At 36.6% G+C, this 15,295-nt stretch overlaps 2 protein-coding genes across 4 annotated transcripts; one reads left to right on the plus strand and one right to left on the minus strand.

The window, feature by feature from the left end:
• Positions 1-760: 760 nt before the first annotated feature.
• Positions 761-6,284, minus strand: extl2 (exostosin-like glycosyltransferase 2). Its single transcript, XM_030160182.1, has 5 exons — positions 6,226-6,284; positions 4,451-4,902; positions 2,626-2,696; positions 1,940-2,055; positions 761-1,801 (listed from the first exon to the last, which is right to left on the minus strand). The coding sequence occupies exons 1-5, from the start codon at positions 6,228-6,230 to the stop codon at positions 1,399-1,401; spliced, it is 1,047 nt and encodes a 348-aa protein (XP_030016042.1). The 5' UTR covers positions 6,231-6,284; the 3' UTR covers positions 761-1,398.
• LOC115437086 (uncharacterized oxidoreductase ZK1290.5) lies at positions 4,902-13,718 on the plus strand. 3 transcript variants are annotated; one of them, XM_030160184.1, is made up of 9 exons: positions 4,902-4,966; positions 5,893-5,929; positions 8,062-8,153; positions 8,602-8,850; positions 8,997-9,098; positions 9,202-9,293; positions 12,689-12,871; positions 12,961-13,020; positions 13,373-13,718. In XM_030160184.1, exons 3-9 carry the CDS (start codon positions 8,078-8,080, stop codon positions 13,466-13,468), a joined length of 858 nt encoding a protein of 285 aa, XP_030016044.1. In that variant the 5' UTR covers positions 4,902-4,966; positions 5,893-5,929; positions 8,062-8,077; the 3' UTR covers positions 13,469-13,718. The 3 variants fall into 3 exon arrangements, with proteins under 3 accessions (XP_030016044.1, XP_030016043.1, XP_030016045.1); XM_030160183.1 differs by lacking the exons at positions 4,902-4,966; positions 5,893-5,929 and adding an exon at positions 6,713-6,803; XM_030160185.1 differs by lacking the exons at positions 4,902-4,966; positions 5,893-5,929 and adding an exon at positions 6,942-6,985.
• The last annotated feature ends 1,577 nt before the right edge of the window (positions 13,719-15,295 follow it).

Raw genomic sequence — 15,295 nt, forward strand, 5'->3', positions numbered from 1 at the left:
ATTTTAGATCAGTGGATGGTTTTGTTCACCTCTGGCTGTTTCGGTCTTAGAGGGTTAAATAACACATAACTGACCTGATTTGGTGATAAAAATCAATTCCTCTTTTTTTTTTTTTGCCCTGGACCAGCATGTTGCTATCACTATTATTTGCACATTTGATGTTGTACTTCTGGCCTATAACTTGGCATACACATCCTGTTCCACCACATTACAGTCTGTGATTGACAGAATGTAGTCTAATCAAAACCCTGCTCATAAAATGTTTAGGACCTTGTTTCCAAAGTGTTATTCCTCATCTCACCAGCAGGGGGCATATTCAGTTGTTTTGTACTTGCAATGACATTAACAGGGTATTGCTGTTCAACTCTATTTCATAACATGAATTCTTCCCTTGTTAGAACATGATCCTTTAACCAAAGACTCACACCCTAACTCTTATCCTTGTCCTAAAATCATACACCTTGTCTGAGTAGTCAAGGAATCAAATGAACAACCTTGTTTTATTAAGTTTAGGGTAATTGTCTGGTTGTGAGAGGAGTTTCTGATCATTTATCTACTTACTGCTGTCCAAAATAATCTTAATGCTGATGAAAGTAAGTTTATGATAAAAGACAAGATGAACATAATGTATGTCAGGCAAAATAAAATAAAAAAACAAATGCATGAATATGAAAGATTTGCCAAGTTGGTGACCACCTGAGTCTAAAATAATTTCATCCACTCGAGATAGAACACCAGTTTTGAACCAAAATGTATAATTTCATGTAGCCATTAAATCATCCAATCTAGACAAATATAGACTTTATTTCAAGGCAGTTTTTAAAAAGTGATTGTACAAGAAAGAAGATTTACACATTTACACTTTTCAAATGAAACCACTATCCTAAACCTTCTGTTCTAAATTGTACAAGATTCGTACACAAACGCCACAGTACAGTGACAAGTGCTCTAAGCTAAATTATTAACTCTAGTGCAGCAATGAATGTAATGATTCAGCACCAGTCTTGCAAATCACTGTTACAAAACAAAAAGGTCACCTGTCAGCGACAAACACCTGCAGGCTATTACTAATTGCACTAATAGTCAGAGCATTGTACATGTTGAAGAAAAGGCTTGGGCAACAGTACATTTCATACAGCTACAGAGATTCTTCCTGTTGTAAAGAGGTAGGCAGTCCAACATGGTTCTGCTGATGTAACAGTGAAGATAAGGTATATCATCAAACATAAAATGACCAAAGACTATAGCCAAAGCTCTAACAAGGAGCCTGTTCTTGTCAGTTTGAGGTAACAAGGCAAGTCTGGACCTTGAGAAATGTAGTGATCGACACTGAAAAACAAATATGGACTTAAAGCTCAGACATCTGCATGTATATGTCCTTATATGGTTTCAAACCTGTCAGCCTCTACTCTTGTGGTTGGCATAGTTGGGAAAACCAAACTGGGAGACCATGATGTTGGAGAAGCAGAGGGGCATGGCACCGTAGATTTGCACCAGCTTGTTAAGACAGTAGGATCTCTGAAGGAGGTGTTCAGGCCGATGCCACATACCCTGGTACCCACTACTAGCATCCTTCTCCAGGTTGCGGAGGTCTACAGGTTTGACAAAGACCCCTGAGGGTCTGTTAAAGCTGCGGGATCTGGAGTTCTTCCTCAAATACAGTGACACGGCAAAGTTCATGGCAATGTCATCGCAGTTCTGCGTTTCATCCACCAGTGCATGTACTGCCTGAGGCTGGTCCTGAAAGAGCTGCAGATAGCGGCGATGGAAGAAGGCAGCGCCGATTAACACCATGGAGTACCTGCATTGATGAAGAAACAGAAGTGGATCACATACACATCTGAATGAGACCAAACAGCCTGTCCAACACAACACATGTAGGCAAATTATCTGATGCATCATCGAGAAAGTTTTACAGGATTATGAAAAAAAGACCTACTTGTCACCTCCTGCAGTTTCTGGATCCTGAAGCTCAAAGCTGCCGTAACTGTACACTCCACTCAATGTTGTGACATGTTTCCGGGGAACAAACCCAACAATCTGGTCAGGAAATTGCTGTGAAGCCCAGAATGAAATCTTGTTTAGATGTATTGTAAAGTGTGACTTGGATGCATAGGATGTCTGTGTAGGTTCTCATTTACCCAGGTCATCATTCTTCTTGGTAGCTCTACGTTCAACTGGACTGGTTTTGCTCTTTTGAAAACATTTTGTCTCTTGGATGAGAGATGAAACGTTTTCAAGAGCAAAAGCAGTCCACCTGAACCAAGAACAACTACCAAGAAGATGCATAGGATGTTACAAAGTTAAAGTTGTGGCAAAAAGTTTTCGGACACCCTTAAGATTTTTACACAAGCTCAAAAATTATCATGAAATATTCACAGAAAAATCTTTGCATTTCAAAAGGTGTGGCTGCATCAGACAGACACAAACAAAAGTAAATTGTTGACAGTTTCAACATGTCACACCCTGGATGTGTTTCATTATTTAACCGAAAATTTCAGTTTTGACCTTGACAGTGCCGAAGAGAGAATATAGGTTTGGAGGATGGAGTAACACTTAAGAATCACTTAATGCAAAATATCACAAATGTATTCACCACTGTATAGTTGATCTACAAACAATTACCTTCCAGACAGAGAAAGCAAAACTGATGTCAGGAACGCTGACCAAGGTGTCATCATCCAGCATCAACACAGCTGCAGAACAAAAAGCAACAAACTATTTAAAACTTTGGATGAATTTAAGATTATATCAAAGGATTGACCAAAAAATATCCCTGATCAGTGTGACTGCCTCTAAAATTTACACTGAAATCATTTACGTTGTATTCACTCATGTTTTTAATAGTTTATGCTATATTAAAAGGAGATTCCAATCTAAATAGAGGGTATGCACGTGACGTCACTGCTAGTGGACGTCACTGCAGTTACGACCACTGTGTGGCAGAAAGAAAGTGATGAGTGACAGCGTTGGCTTCAATACCATTTAAACTTAAGAACAATAATCAATAAAAATGGGGAAGAACTGTTGTGCGATTGATTGTATGAACAGGTTTGAAAAGCAGTTGGAGCTATCGTTTTACAGACACCGAAAGACAAAGAAAAGAGAAGTAGATGGACTCAGGAAACCAAACCTAGATTTGTGGATTCTGTTTGGTGTCAGATAACATTAATTTATGCTGTATTTTTGGGTAAAATAATATGTTAAATGACATATTGTTTTGGCTAACGTTACTTCTTAGTAAAGCTCTTGGTTTCATGATCAGATCTTTCATGGTTTTTGTCTTCATTTTGTGATAAGGAACCTTGTGCTCTACATGATTAGTAAAGTAACTTAAACTGAGGCTAACCCAGTTTTTCAAATAAGGGGATACTCGAGCATAAAGCTACGACAGAGTATTAGGGCCACATAAGAAAATAAAAACGCTTGTCACTACGAGAATAAAGTCATAAAATATCGATATAAAACCTGTAATTTTATGATAAAGTCGAATACAAAAAGAATCACAATGTTATGAGAATAAAGTCGTAGTTATAAAAAAAAAACCTCATTATTTAACAAAAATGTCATTCGTTTATGAGATTGAAGTCGTCATATTCCGACAATAAAGCCATAATATTACAAGAATAAAGTCCCTGCTGGTCCACAGCAGTAGTATCTGTGTTGTATAAAGTACTTGATATTAACTAGACGTAAATCTCCTCAGTACCAGTACGTCATGCATATATTCACTGGGGTCAGTACATGGTCTACTGTAAATGCACTTTGGATCAGTTGGTTCTCTGCCTAGTTTTAGCCCCTGGTTGTCAGTGATGATGAAACCATGTATATGTGTTTCAGGTAAAAATAGCGATGATCCCCTACACCCTGGATGTCAGGATACGCGATTTCAAGCCACATGTCAATGTTTGTGGATTACTTGTTCTTTGGTAGCTCATACAGATCCATGTTGAGTCCAATTATCCTTAATTTAATTTCATATTTCACATTTTCCTGGCCTCGCTGTGTTTACTGCTATACTCCGTCATGATGAACAGGTTGGTTTTTGCCACTCAGTCTGACTTAGAGGGGCGTGGCCTGGGGGGGAAGTGAAATATGAAATTAAATTAAGGACAATTGGACTCGACATGGATCTGTATGAGCTACCAAAGAACAAGTGGTCCACGAACATTGACATGTGGCTCGAAATCACATATCCTGACATCCAGGGTGTAGGGGATCATCGCTATTTTTACCTGAAACACATATACATGTCGAGTCCAATTGTCCTTAATTTAATTTCATATTTCACATTTTCCTGGTCTCACTGTGTTTACTGCTATACTCCGTCATGATGAGCAGGTTGGTTTTTGCCACTCAGTTTGACTTAGAGGGGCGTGGCCTGGGGGGGAAGTGACGTACATGCATACCCTGTATTAGACTTTGACTGAATACAAAATTAAAAACCAACCATCAGTATCTATCTCCCGGAATGGCTGTAGTCGGTTACGCATCCGATTTGTACTCTGCTCCTTAAACAGTAAAGGAACTGGATGAGGCCCCAGGGAGTTCCATGTCTTCAGGGGTGTGGGCTCCCCAATGTTGTTCCACACTATAATGATCTGCTGGAGATGAGGCACTGCCTGGTAGTGGTTCAGCAGTTTGAGCAGGATGTCTGTGCGGTTGTAGGTTTGGATGATGATGGTGAACCTGTGCTCTTCCTCTGTGCTGCCAACATGGTGGACCTGTGCAGGGTTTTCCTTCTGGACTGTGTCCCTGCGGAGAACCCCAAGGAGTCCTGCTCCTCCATCATGCTCCTCAGCAGATGGCAGAAGAGCAGTGAGGACTGCACCGACCAGGAGTAGCAGCAGTACCGGCCAAAGCAGGTGGGTCCGGCGGAGGCCCATCCAGCAGCAAAGGACCCTGCATCACAGGATGTAAAGCTGTTACGTCAGGCTCGTGCATCTGTTTTCACTCATATATCAACTAGTGATGGGACTTTAGGCTCTTTGAAAGGAGCCGTTCAATCAGGAGCCGTTCACTGAAAAGAGCTGTTCAAAAGACTGGCTCTTTTATGTTTTTTGCATTATTTTGAAACACCAACGTTTTAATGACTAAATAGGGTACATGTGATGATTGACATTACATTTTAAAGGTGTTTAATTGGCGCGGCAGTAAATATTATCTTACTGTAAAAAAGAATAGTTAGTTCAAATGTGTGGGCTAAATACATGACATGAGAGGTGACATTAGGCAAATGCTGGAATTGGACCAAAAACATCACGGTACATTATGTGGACTAGTCTGTAGCCTAAAAATGAAGAAGAAAATAAAACATTTTCTTATGAAATAACATTTTATTCTCCTCAAAACAAGAACAATAAATGTGTGTAAACATATGGAAAAAATTGCACAAAACACAACAGTGATTAATCCCTGCAATTACTGAAATACCTGAATTGTAGTGCAATTCTCAGAACAAGAACAATAAATGTGAGTAAACAAACGGGGAAAAAATTGCACAAAACACAACAGTGATTAATCACTGCAATTACATTACTTAAATACCTAAAAACTGTAGTGCAAATAAAATACTTCAAGTAACATTGCAAAATACCTGATACCTCTAATGTAAATATCAAAATGACACCACATCAGGAGTTCTCTCACTTCTACTCTGTATATAAAGCCAATGCCTCCCCAGTGACGCTAAACTGACCAGCAATCGGACACTCCTTCCTTATATATATATATATATATATATATATATATATATATATATATATATATATATATATATATATATATATAAATAAACGGCTCTTTACAAAGACTCGGTTCCCATCGTTCGTTTCAAAGAGCCGTTCAAAAGATTCGATTCATTCGTGAACGTCACATCACTAATATCAACTTTTAAGTCCAAGTGGAAGAAGAACCAGCTGCATTTCAGGTGAGTTTCACTGAAAACCACACCTACAGACATGATTCATGGTAAAATTGAAAAAAACGTTACATCTAAAATACTGTAGAAATGTTTAACTTGTAAATTTGCCTCAAAGTTTTTCTCATATTAAGGAAAGTTTCCATTTAAAGCACATACAAACAGCGAATACGCTCACACACAAACTGTTGCATAAAGGAAAGTTTGCGTGAACTTCAGGAAATACTTTGTTAAACTACCCGTCCTAAAAGACATTAAACCACTACAGAGGACGGTTTTAGTAGCTTTCATGTGACTAAACTCACCTCATGGCCTGCGGACATAAACTGTTTACTTCACATAATCGCCATGTTGGCGGAGGAGACCCCGTTGTTATGCCGAATTCTGCTCCCTGCTGAAAACTGCACTCCCTTCCTAAGTCAACCATGAAGAGAACAATGTGCACTAAAATTCACTTCAGTCAATTTTCACATTTATTTTATCTCTCTTTTTTTTAACTGTAGGGTATGAAATTAATTGTGAATTATTCATCCTCTTAACACCATCGTAGCTGTTCAGCAATTAATTAATAATATTGTAAGATACTACAGTTATGTTTTTTATCTGTTTAATATTAAAGAATGTGCAAACTATAAGGTATATAAAACTTTAAAATGTTAAATCCTAAATAGAAAACACACAAAATATATAACAATATGAACAGATACCGCTGAAAACTACTTCACCCTGGGCTGGGGATGCAGTTTTCGGCAGGGAGCAGAATTCGGCACTACACCCATTAAGTCCCGCCTGGTTGCTTTTATGATCCGGTCCGTATCCAGTATGGAGTCGATATGGACCTAACGAAACGACGCTCAAGTAAATTCAAAGTGGACGTAGTAAGGTAAGTAGTTGGACGTTAATCGAGGATGAGTGGCTCTTTTGTGCAAAAATGTCATTTCTGTTTTTTTAGTGTCAGTTGAATCCACAGAAATCACGGAAAGGTCAGGATTCCCGGCTGCACTAAACGCACCATACTTTTGTGGACATATTTATATTGAGGGAGGAAGTGGAAACAGCCTGAAAGTAAAAACACAAATACACTGTGGAAACGCTTTTAAAACCTTATCCGAGAAAAATTATGCAACTATTATCTGTTATAAATAAATATTGGTTAAAGTGTGAGAGCTTAAAGTTGTCATAGTGCAGTAAATTGTTGCAGGCTGTATGACGTTTTGGGATTAATGTTACTGCTGCAATAAGTGTATAATGCATACTGCAGAGTTTAATCAGCAACAATGCATCATATTTTACAAGATCATCATATATTTATGCTATGTATCTCAATGTGTTAAAACTAATTTTTAGAGAACAGACAATTCAAGATACTTCATATCCCTATTTTTTTTTTTTTTAATGTTTTCTCTACATTCAACCTTTTCTAAGTGATTTATCATTTATTTACTTTGAACATCCAAAAAGGACATGCTGCTGAAAACCTGAGAAAATCACAGTTAATATGAATTATTTCAATGTACTGATAGGATTTGTGGTTCTAAAGTTATTAAGACTTTTACATGAGGGGCTACTTTTGGTCACCAGCAGCTGTCTAGGTTTTTGAGGTTTTATTTAGCACACATTTGGAGTTAAATGATTTTCACCAGAAAGGAAGGGGATGTTGGATTGTAATCTGAAAAGTAACTAAAGTTGTCAGGAATGAAAAGTACAACATTTGCCTTTGGGTAGAAGCATTCAGTTGCATAAGTGGAAATACTCAAGGAATGTGCAACTGCCAATGTGTAGGTAAGTGAGTAAATGCACTGTTACATTCCAACATGGCAACATTTGACACACATGACTACCTGATCTGTGACTGCATCTCTAAATACACTCTAATAAATGTCACAAATATATTGAAGCTGAAGTTAATATGTATATAAAATCTTAAAATGATCCAACTTGTGATGGGTGCATTTGGGAAACTAGACCATGTGGTCAGATTATTTGGTATTTGTTTGTGGACTAAAACTGTTGACATTTGTAAAACTAATCTCCTTATGGTCATGCACTATTAGGTAGTGAGTAGGATGGATTGTCTTTTCAGAGGATGGCGAACAGGTGAAACTTAAACCATGTTTTTTTTTTTTCCCCAAATTTTTCAGCACTGTTCAATAGAAAATGCCTTTAGCACCAGCGCTGAGTTGTCCGACAGTCCCACTTGCCAATGGTCTGAAGATTCCCATACTCGGATTAGGTATGATTTTAATTTAGTATATCCTGAATTGGTCTCATGACTGCTTTAAACGGCAGTGTTAACACACTTTGCTCGGTATTTCTTCCTTTTATTTGTTTGTTTTCTTTGTGGACTGACCTGACTTTGAGATGATTAAGCACAACCAAAAGATGAAAAATTGTTCCTGAAATAATTTATCCCTGTAGGGAAATTAAATTAATCTGTTGCTTAAATCAGATTATCTATATTATGAGCACATATTTTATTACTGTAATGGAAATTAGTATTATTTTAAATAAATCAGAGAAGTGCAAAGACAAAAATAAAAGAAGAGGAATTAAAAATATATGAACCTCCACTGACTTTTACCGTGGGCTGTTAAATATAATATTTATTATTTGTTTATTTATTATTTCTATATTGGCTGAGCAGTGTTCTCACTATACATTTTGTACGTTTTCTATGCCAGGCACATCTCATTCTGGTGGATACTGTCATGATGCAGTTGTGTATGCACTCACTGAGTGTGGCATCCGCCATATTGACACAGCAAAGCGTTACGGCTGTGAGGAGAAACTGGCCAAAGATATTAGAGAAAGCGGGATACCGCGGAGTGATCTGTGGCTTACTAATAAGCTCTGGCCCCTGGACTATGGGTACAACGCTGCAAAGAAAGCCTACCTGGATTCCTGCACACGAGTAGGAGTGGAATACTTCGGTATATGGCTATTTTCTATCTTATCAATTTAACACTTTACATTTTTTTTTTACCTGTAATTGTAGAAGATTTATCTAATAATGGTTGTTCTATTCTTTTTATTGCTGTTATTCAGTTATGATATGAGTTTCACCCCTTTTTTTTAGATCTGTACCTAATGCACTGGCCAGGGGCACTCCAACCTGGTTGCTCCAACAGGGAGATGAGAGCTGAAACCTGGAGAGCTTTGGAAGAACTTTATAAAGAAGGTACACAGCAAAGAAGAACATGACAGAGAACTATGAAAAGTATGCAAACACCAGTAAATATTGTGATATATTTGCATAAGAGTGACTTTGTGGATCACTGTAGGGGTGTGCCGAGCGATTGGAGTGAGCAACTTTCTGATCCACCACTTGGAACAGTTAAAGGAGGACTGTAGTGTGGTTCCACATGTTAACCAGGTAAATCTAGCAAGTGTGGGTTTCTGAGAGGTGTGTTTAATTCAGAGGTGAGGTAACGTGCATCAGATGCTATATCCTCCTGAGACCCAGGAATGTACAAGTTTAGGCTTTTTTACATTCAATAATTGCCTTTATCGGAAACAGCATGATACAACAGTTTTTTCAGATGCATTTTTAAAGTTTTTATAGAATTCCCTTTGCAGTTGACAAAGACCCCTTTTTTGTCTTGTTTTTCTTTTTCAATAAAGCTGTGAAACTCGTGTCCCCTGCAGAGGACAAAAATGCATTGCTGGGTCTCTGGAGGATATGAGCAGCTGGAAACTGTGGCAGGGTTTGATGGGGAGGAAATAGTCCTTCATATGGACGTACAGCAGTGTTTTTCAACCTTGGGGTCGGAACCCCACGTGGGGTCACCTGGAATTCAAATGGGGTCGCCTGAAATTTCTAGTAATTGGTAAAAATAGAAAAAAATCTTACTATTAAAAATATATGGTGAGTTGAGAGAGATTATCACAATACATAAAAGACATGACAAACTCTGAAGCTGAAACAGAAGCACTGTGGTACTGTTTATTTTTCAAATGTTCATTGTGGTCGGTATAAGATGCTGTAGCTCTTTCATAATTCATAGTTGGAGTTATTGTTTGTTCAGTATTAATTGTCAGCCTTGTAAATCCAAGCTGGACTGACTGTACATATCCTGACCAAGGAAAATAAAATTCTCACTTTGTGCAGTAATCTACACCTAGCTTTTCTGCCTCCGTCCATAATAATATACATTATATAGACTAAATGTAGTCTAAAATCAATGTTTATTTGCAACATAGTGTAGCAAACTATTACATGATCAAAAACAAATTAATTTTAGCAAAAAAAAAAAAAAAGTCTCTGTTTTGAATGTCTGGGGTCACAGAAATTTGTGATGTTAAAATGGGGTCATGAGCCAAAAAAACAGGTTGGGAACCATTGATCTACAGGGTGGGTGAAAAGTAACTAGACATTAAAAATCAGGAATAAAATCCATATTCCTATTACAAATTTATTGAAACAAATGATACATGATCGTTATTACATGGGAAAATGAACGTAAATCTTCATATTTCAACGTAAGCACTGGAAGCGTCAACCAGTTTCCTCAAACAGCCAGGGATGGAATGAACAACCTTCTGAAGGACGTCGTCTGGGATATCAGTGAGAACCTCCTCAATCCATGAATAAGAAATAACAAATTCCCATTAGCAGTCTGTTTAAAAAATGTTTTCGTCATGACTTCAGTGATACTAAAAATTCTATACGCAATTTTTAATGCTGAGTTACTTTTCATCCACCCTGTATTATGTCTGTCTGAATGGACACACTGAGAGGTTTCTGTGTTATGGTTAAAACAAAAATTTGGAGAGAAAAAATTTTACGGAAATGTTCCGAAACTTAAAATCTACAAAAAACAACAAAAAACTTAAGTGAAAAGGCATTGCATGTAAAATCCGCTTCATTTTTCTCCCTTATTAATTGTTCATAGTGTACAATAATAAAATGGGTTTGCGCAATATTACATTAGTGTCCAAATCAGGCGAGATAACAGTTTCTTTTTTTTTTTTTTTTTTTTTTTTTTTGTGGAAAAGTACAAAAATAACAGACTGGTAGCAAAAAATCACTTATCACAGGTTGTAGAAACATTAGCCAGGACACAGTGTCTTAACTGGTTTAACAACAACACAGTGTCCTTAAATTTCCTGTGCAGACTCACCAGATGACCTGAATGTGACAGTGTGAATATAATTTTTCTAGGTGTAGAATATTACCTAATTCCTTGAGTCGTAAGTCAAATGTTGCTGTTAGCTTTTTCAGAACTGTAATATCAGCTTTCTGTAGATAGTGAAATGTCCTTCACTCTACATGATTCAACTGAACAACAGCGTGCGTTTCTAACTATTTGTTCTCGTCATGCGGTCAGGAGTCACACTGTTTGTCTTTTAAGGCTGTGCAAACATTTCCTCTATTTTCTTGTTGCATCTGAAGGAAGGAGAATAAGTAATAAATATGTACGCCCATTTTGACCCTGCAAAAACAACAAAGCTAAAGGTGGACCAAGACATTTACACAGCAATGTGTAGTTACCTTGTCTCTTAGCTGTCTTAACTCTCTCTTTTTAATGAATGTGCTGTAATATATTGTTTTTTTAGGGTGCCTATTGTCATCAGGCCAGGGACTACAGCAGCATACTAGTCATGTTGGCTAAAGCTGCCCCTTTTTACTGTTATTGATACAGTTAATTAATTGGGATTGTCCACGATACAATAAACTAATAAACTAAACTAAAAATACTACCAGTCACACAGGTGTCATGGATAGAACACAGTTAAAACAAATTCAACTTTATTTAGCATTCTGAAAGACAGTGGTCCAAAGACATTTCACTTAATATTTGACAGAAATCTGTGATATAATCCTGAGACAGAGATTTTTTTTTTTTTTGTAACGTATCTACTATGACCTTTGATCTTTCCAATTCAGCATATATGTATGTGGTACTAGACCTGAGCGATATAGGTAATTTTTCTAATTAATTTTTCTAGCCCAAGTAAAAACTGTGTCAAAAAAGGAAAAGGGTGGATATATTTATTATACAGCAGTGGAAAAAAATTATTCGACCATCAAAAGTCATCAAAAACAATGGTTATGCAATCAAGTACTAACTCCTGTGTGTATCATGTGATTAAAACCGACAGAAAAGAAAGCATGGAATGCCTAAAAGCACTGTTTTCGGCAGTACAATGCCATAGATATTGATGTAAGAATTTGGGGGGACAGAGCTTTCTCCACTGCAGCTCCAACCCTCTGGAACTCCCTCCCACCTTCTATCCGACACTGGTCCGACCCCAACACCTTGAAATCCCTTTTAAAAACTAGTTTATTCAAGATTGCTTTTAATGTTTAATCTTAATGTTTAATGTTTAACTGTTTTATATTCGTATACGTGCCTTTTGCACCTGCTTTTAATCTGTTTTTAATATGTCTGGTTTCTGTTTTTATCTGCTGCATGTAAAGTGTCTTTGAGTTCTATGAAAAGTGCTGTACAAATAAAATGTATTATTATTATTATTATTATTATTATTATTATTATTATTATTGTTAACTTTAGTGATTTTGGTTATTATCAAGAAAACCATGGAAAATGGCTAGATATCAGCTCTGAAATTAAACTCTTATGAGCTATTTTTGTTGTTATCATTATATTTGTCCAAACAAATGTACCTTTAGTTGTACCAGGCATTAAAATGAACAAGAAATTGAAGAAAACAAGGGTGGTCTAAAAAATTTTTCCGCCACTGTATTATACTAAGTGATCCCGCAGCTTTCCTGTCATCACTCTGTACCTCAATGTGACCCCTCAGGTTGAGTATCATCCATTCCAGCAGCCCACTGACCTGATAGAGTACTGCCGCAAGGAGGGCATTGTATTTGAAGGGTACAGTCCTCTGGCCAAAGGTGAAGTCCTGAACGACCCCACTGTGCTCCAGATCGCACAAAAGTACAAGCGCACACCTGCTCAGATCTGCATTCGCTGGAGTATTCAGGTTAGAACCGTGTTCTTGGCCTGAAAAATTCAGTATTTTTCTGTCTATGCTATACTTTTTTAACCATGGTGTATCTTATTTTCCCTTAGAATGGAATCATTACGATACCAAAATCCACCAAAAAGACAAGAGTCCAAGAAAACTGTCAAGTAAGTTGAAATCTAGTGGACAAATTGAAGAATTGAATGAAAGTACCATGAAAAGGAGTTCAGAAATGTAGCTGTTAAAATAAATGAGTTTATCTTAGTTGATATACACGCATTTGGTGACTAAAATCACCAAATGTACTGCAGACATAACTTGATGATTTGTGTTCTTAAAATTGTAGTCGAATTTTTATTATCAGATGTTTTGTTTGAGAAATTTTATGCCTTAATGATTCCCACTCAGATGAAATACTAAGTCAATCAGGATTCGGCTCTTATTTATATTTTTAACACCACAACTATTAATGTTTTTACCTGTTACTTTTGTTTCTGCTCTTTCACACACATATTTTAGGTTTTTGGGTTTCAGCTGGAAGAGGCAGACATGGCAGCTTTGGGAAGGTTACATGATGGAAGACATGTGACTTGGGATCCAGCAGATGTAGAATGACATAAAGCTGTAACTGTCCCATTACTCAATTCAACATTTTTCGTAAAAATGTTCATATTATTGTGTTAAGTACAAATTGGTCAATCTATAATTGACAGACTTTTTGAGTTGCCTTTATAGGGTAACATAGTTAATACAGGGTGGGGAAGCAAAATTTACAATGAACATTTAGTTGTTTTTTCTCAGCAGGCACTACGTCAATTGTTTTGAAACCAAACATATATTGATGTCATAATCATACCTAACACTATTATCCATACCTTTTCAGAAACTTTTGCCCATATGAGTAATCAGGAAAGCAAACGTCAAAGAGTGTGTGATTTGCTGAATGCACTCGTCACACCAAAGGAGATTTCAAAAATAGTTGGAGTGTCCATAAAGACTGTTTATAATGGAAAGAAGAGAATGACTATGAGCAAAACTATTACGAGAAAGTCTGGAAGATACTATTAAAGAAGAATGGGAGAAGTTGTCACCCGAATATTTGAGGAACACTTGCGCAAGTTTCAGGAAGTGTGTGAAGGCAGTTATTGAGAAAGAAGGACACATGGAATAAAAACATTTTCTATTATGTCAATTTTCTTGTGGCAAATAAATTCTCATGACTTTCAATCAACTAATTGGTCATACACTGTCTTTCAATCCCTGCCTCAAAATATTGTAAATTTTGCTTCCCCACCCTGTAGATATAGTTGACATTTTTTGCTGTTTTCAGGCCTAAAATCAATATATCCGTAACACCACATGGCATTTTTACAGAAAGATTCTTCTAAATGTCATATATACAACTGAGTAAAACTGAGTTATTTATATAGATATTGTAGTAACACTGCTGACATGAGTACGAAAAATACACACTTGACTCACACACTACTTTATATTAAATAACTAAGGGAAGAAAGAACATATCTTGGAGTCAAGCCAGTGTTTCCTTCAGGAGGAAATGACATCATGTGGAACAGGTCATGTGATTTGGAATTGACACACTTCCTTGAGAGGTGTTTTTGATGAAAGTGATTTCTCGGACAGATACAATTTGGTATTTTCCATATAAAATTTAATATATTGCCAAAAAAGAAATATCTGTCATGATTATCTCAACTTTAATAAAAAGAACACAAAACATTATTTTTTTTTACTTTTAATATGTAAAATATATCCCATGCATTTCAAAAGTCCCTCAATTATATATTGACTCAAATACATATTGGCTTATGTTATTAAACAGAATTTACAATGTTGAAATCTTAATAATTAGTCATGCTTAATTTTCTTTATTTGAAGAATGAAAGTGAGTGGATAAAGGTCTGTTCATCGTCACTATAAATGAAGCAGGTATTGTTCTGTGGTTAATTTTTAATATCCCTAGTTAAAGTCAAAGGATAATTTTAATAGTCGTGTAAATAAGCTTCATCAAAATGCAGTCACAGAATCAAAACTTGATATCTTGGATGTGAAATTTAATAAGACTTTTTTTCAGCTTTTTTTTTGTGCAGTGAATGTACCTTAATCAGTTAAAGTGTCAATGTAATAAATAGTTAAATCACAGTAACATTTGAAGCTCAAGTTCATACAGTGTATGCAATTATTTCCACAACATGACAGAAATGTCTTACTTCTGCAGATTAATAATTTGCTGATGGGACCGATATAAGGGTGTGGGGTGGCCTCTGTTGATATTACCTTCTGTTGTCTGAGGCTTTATGGTGAAATTGATGAGGAAAAACAAGGGGATGTACATCTGGCTGAGGAAGAAGCTCCTGGCAAAGTCCTTTCTCATGCAACAAAATACTTATGAGACCTCACCAGATTGGAACTTTTCAGTAA

The sequence above is a fragment of the Sphaeramia orbicularis genome, chromosome 17, assembly GCF_902148855.1.
Source record: "Sphaeramia orbicularis chromosome 17, fSphaOr1.1, whole genome shotgun sequence".
Lineage (NCBI taxonomy): Eukaryota > Metazoa > Chordata > Actinopteri > Kurtiformes > Apogonidae > Sphaeramia > Sphaeramia orbicularis.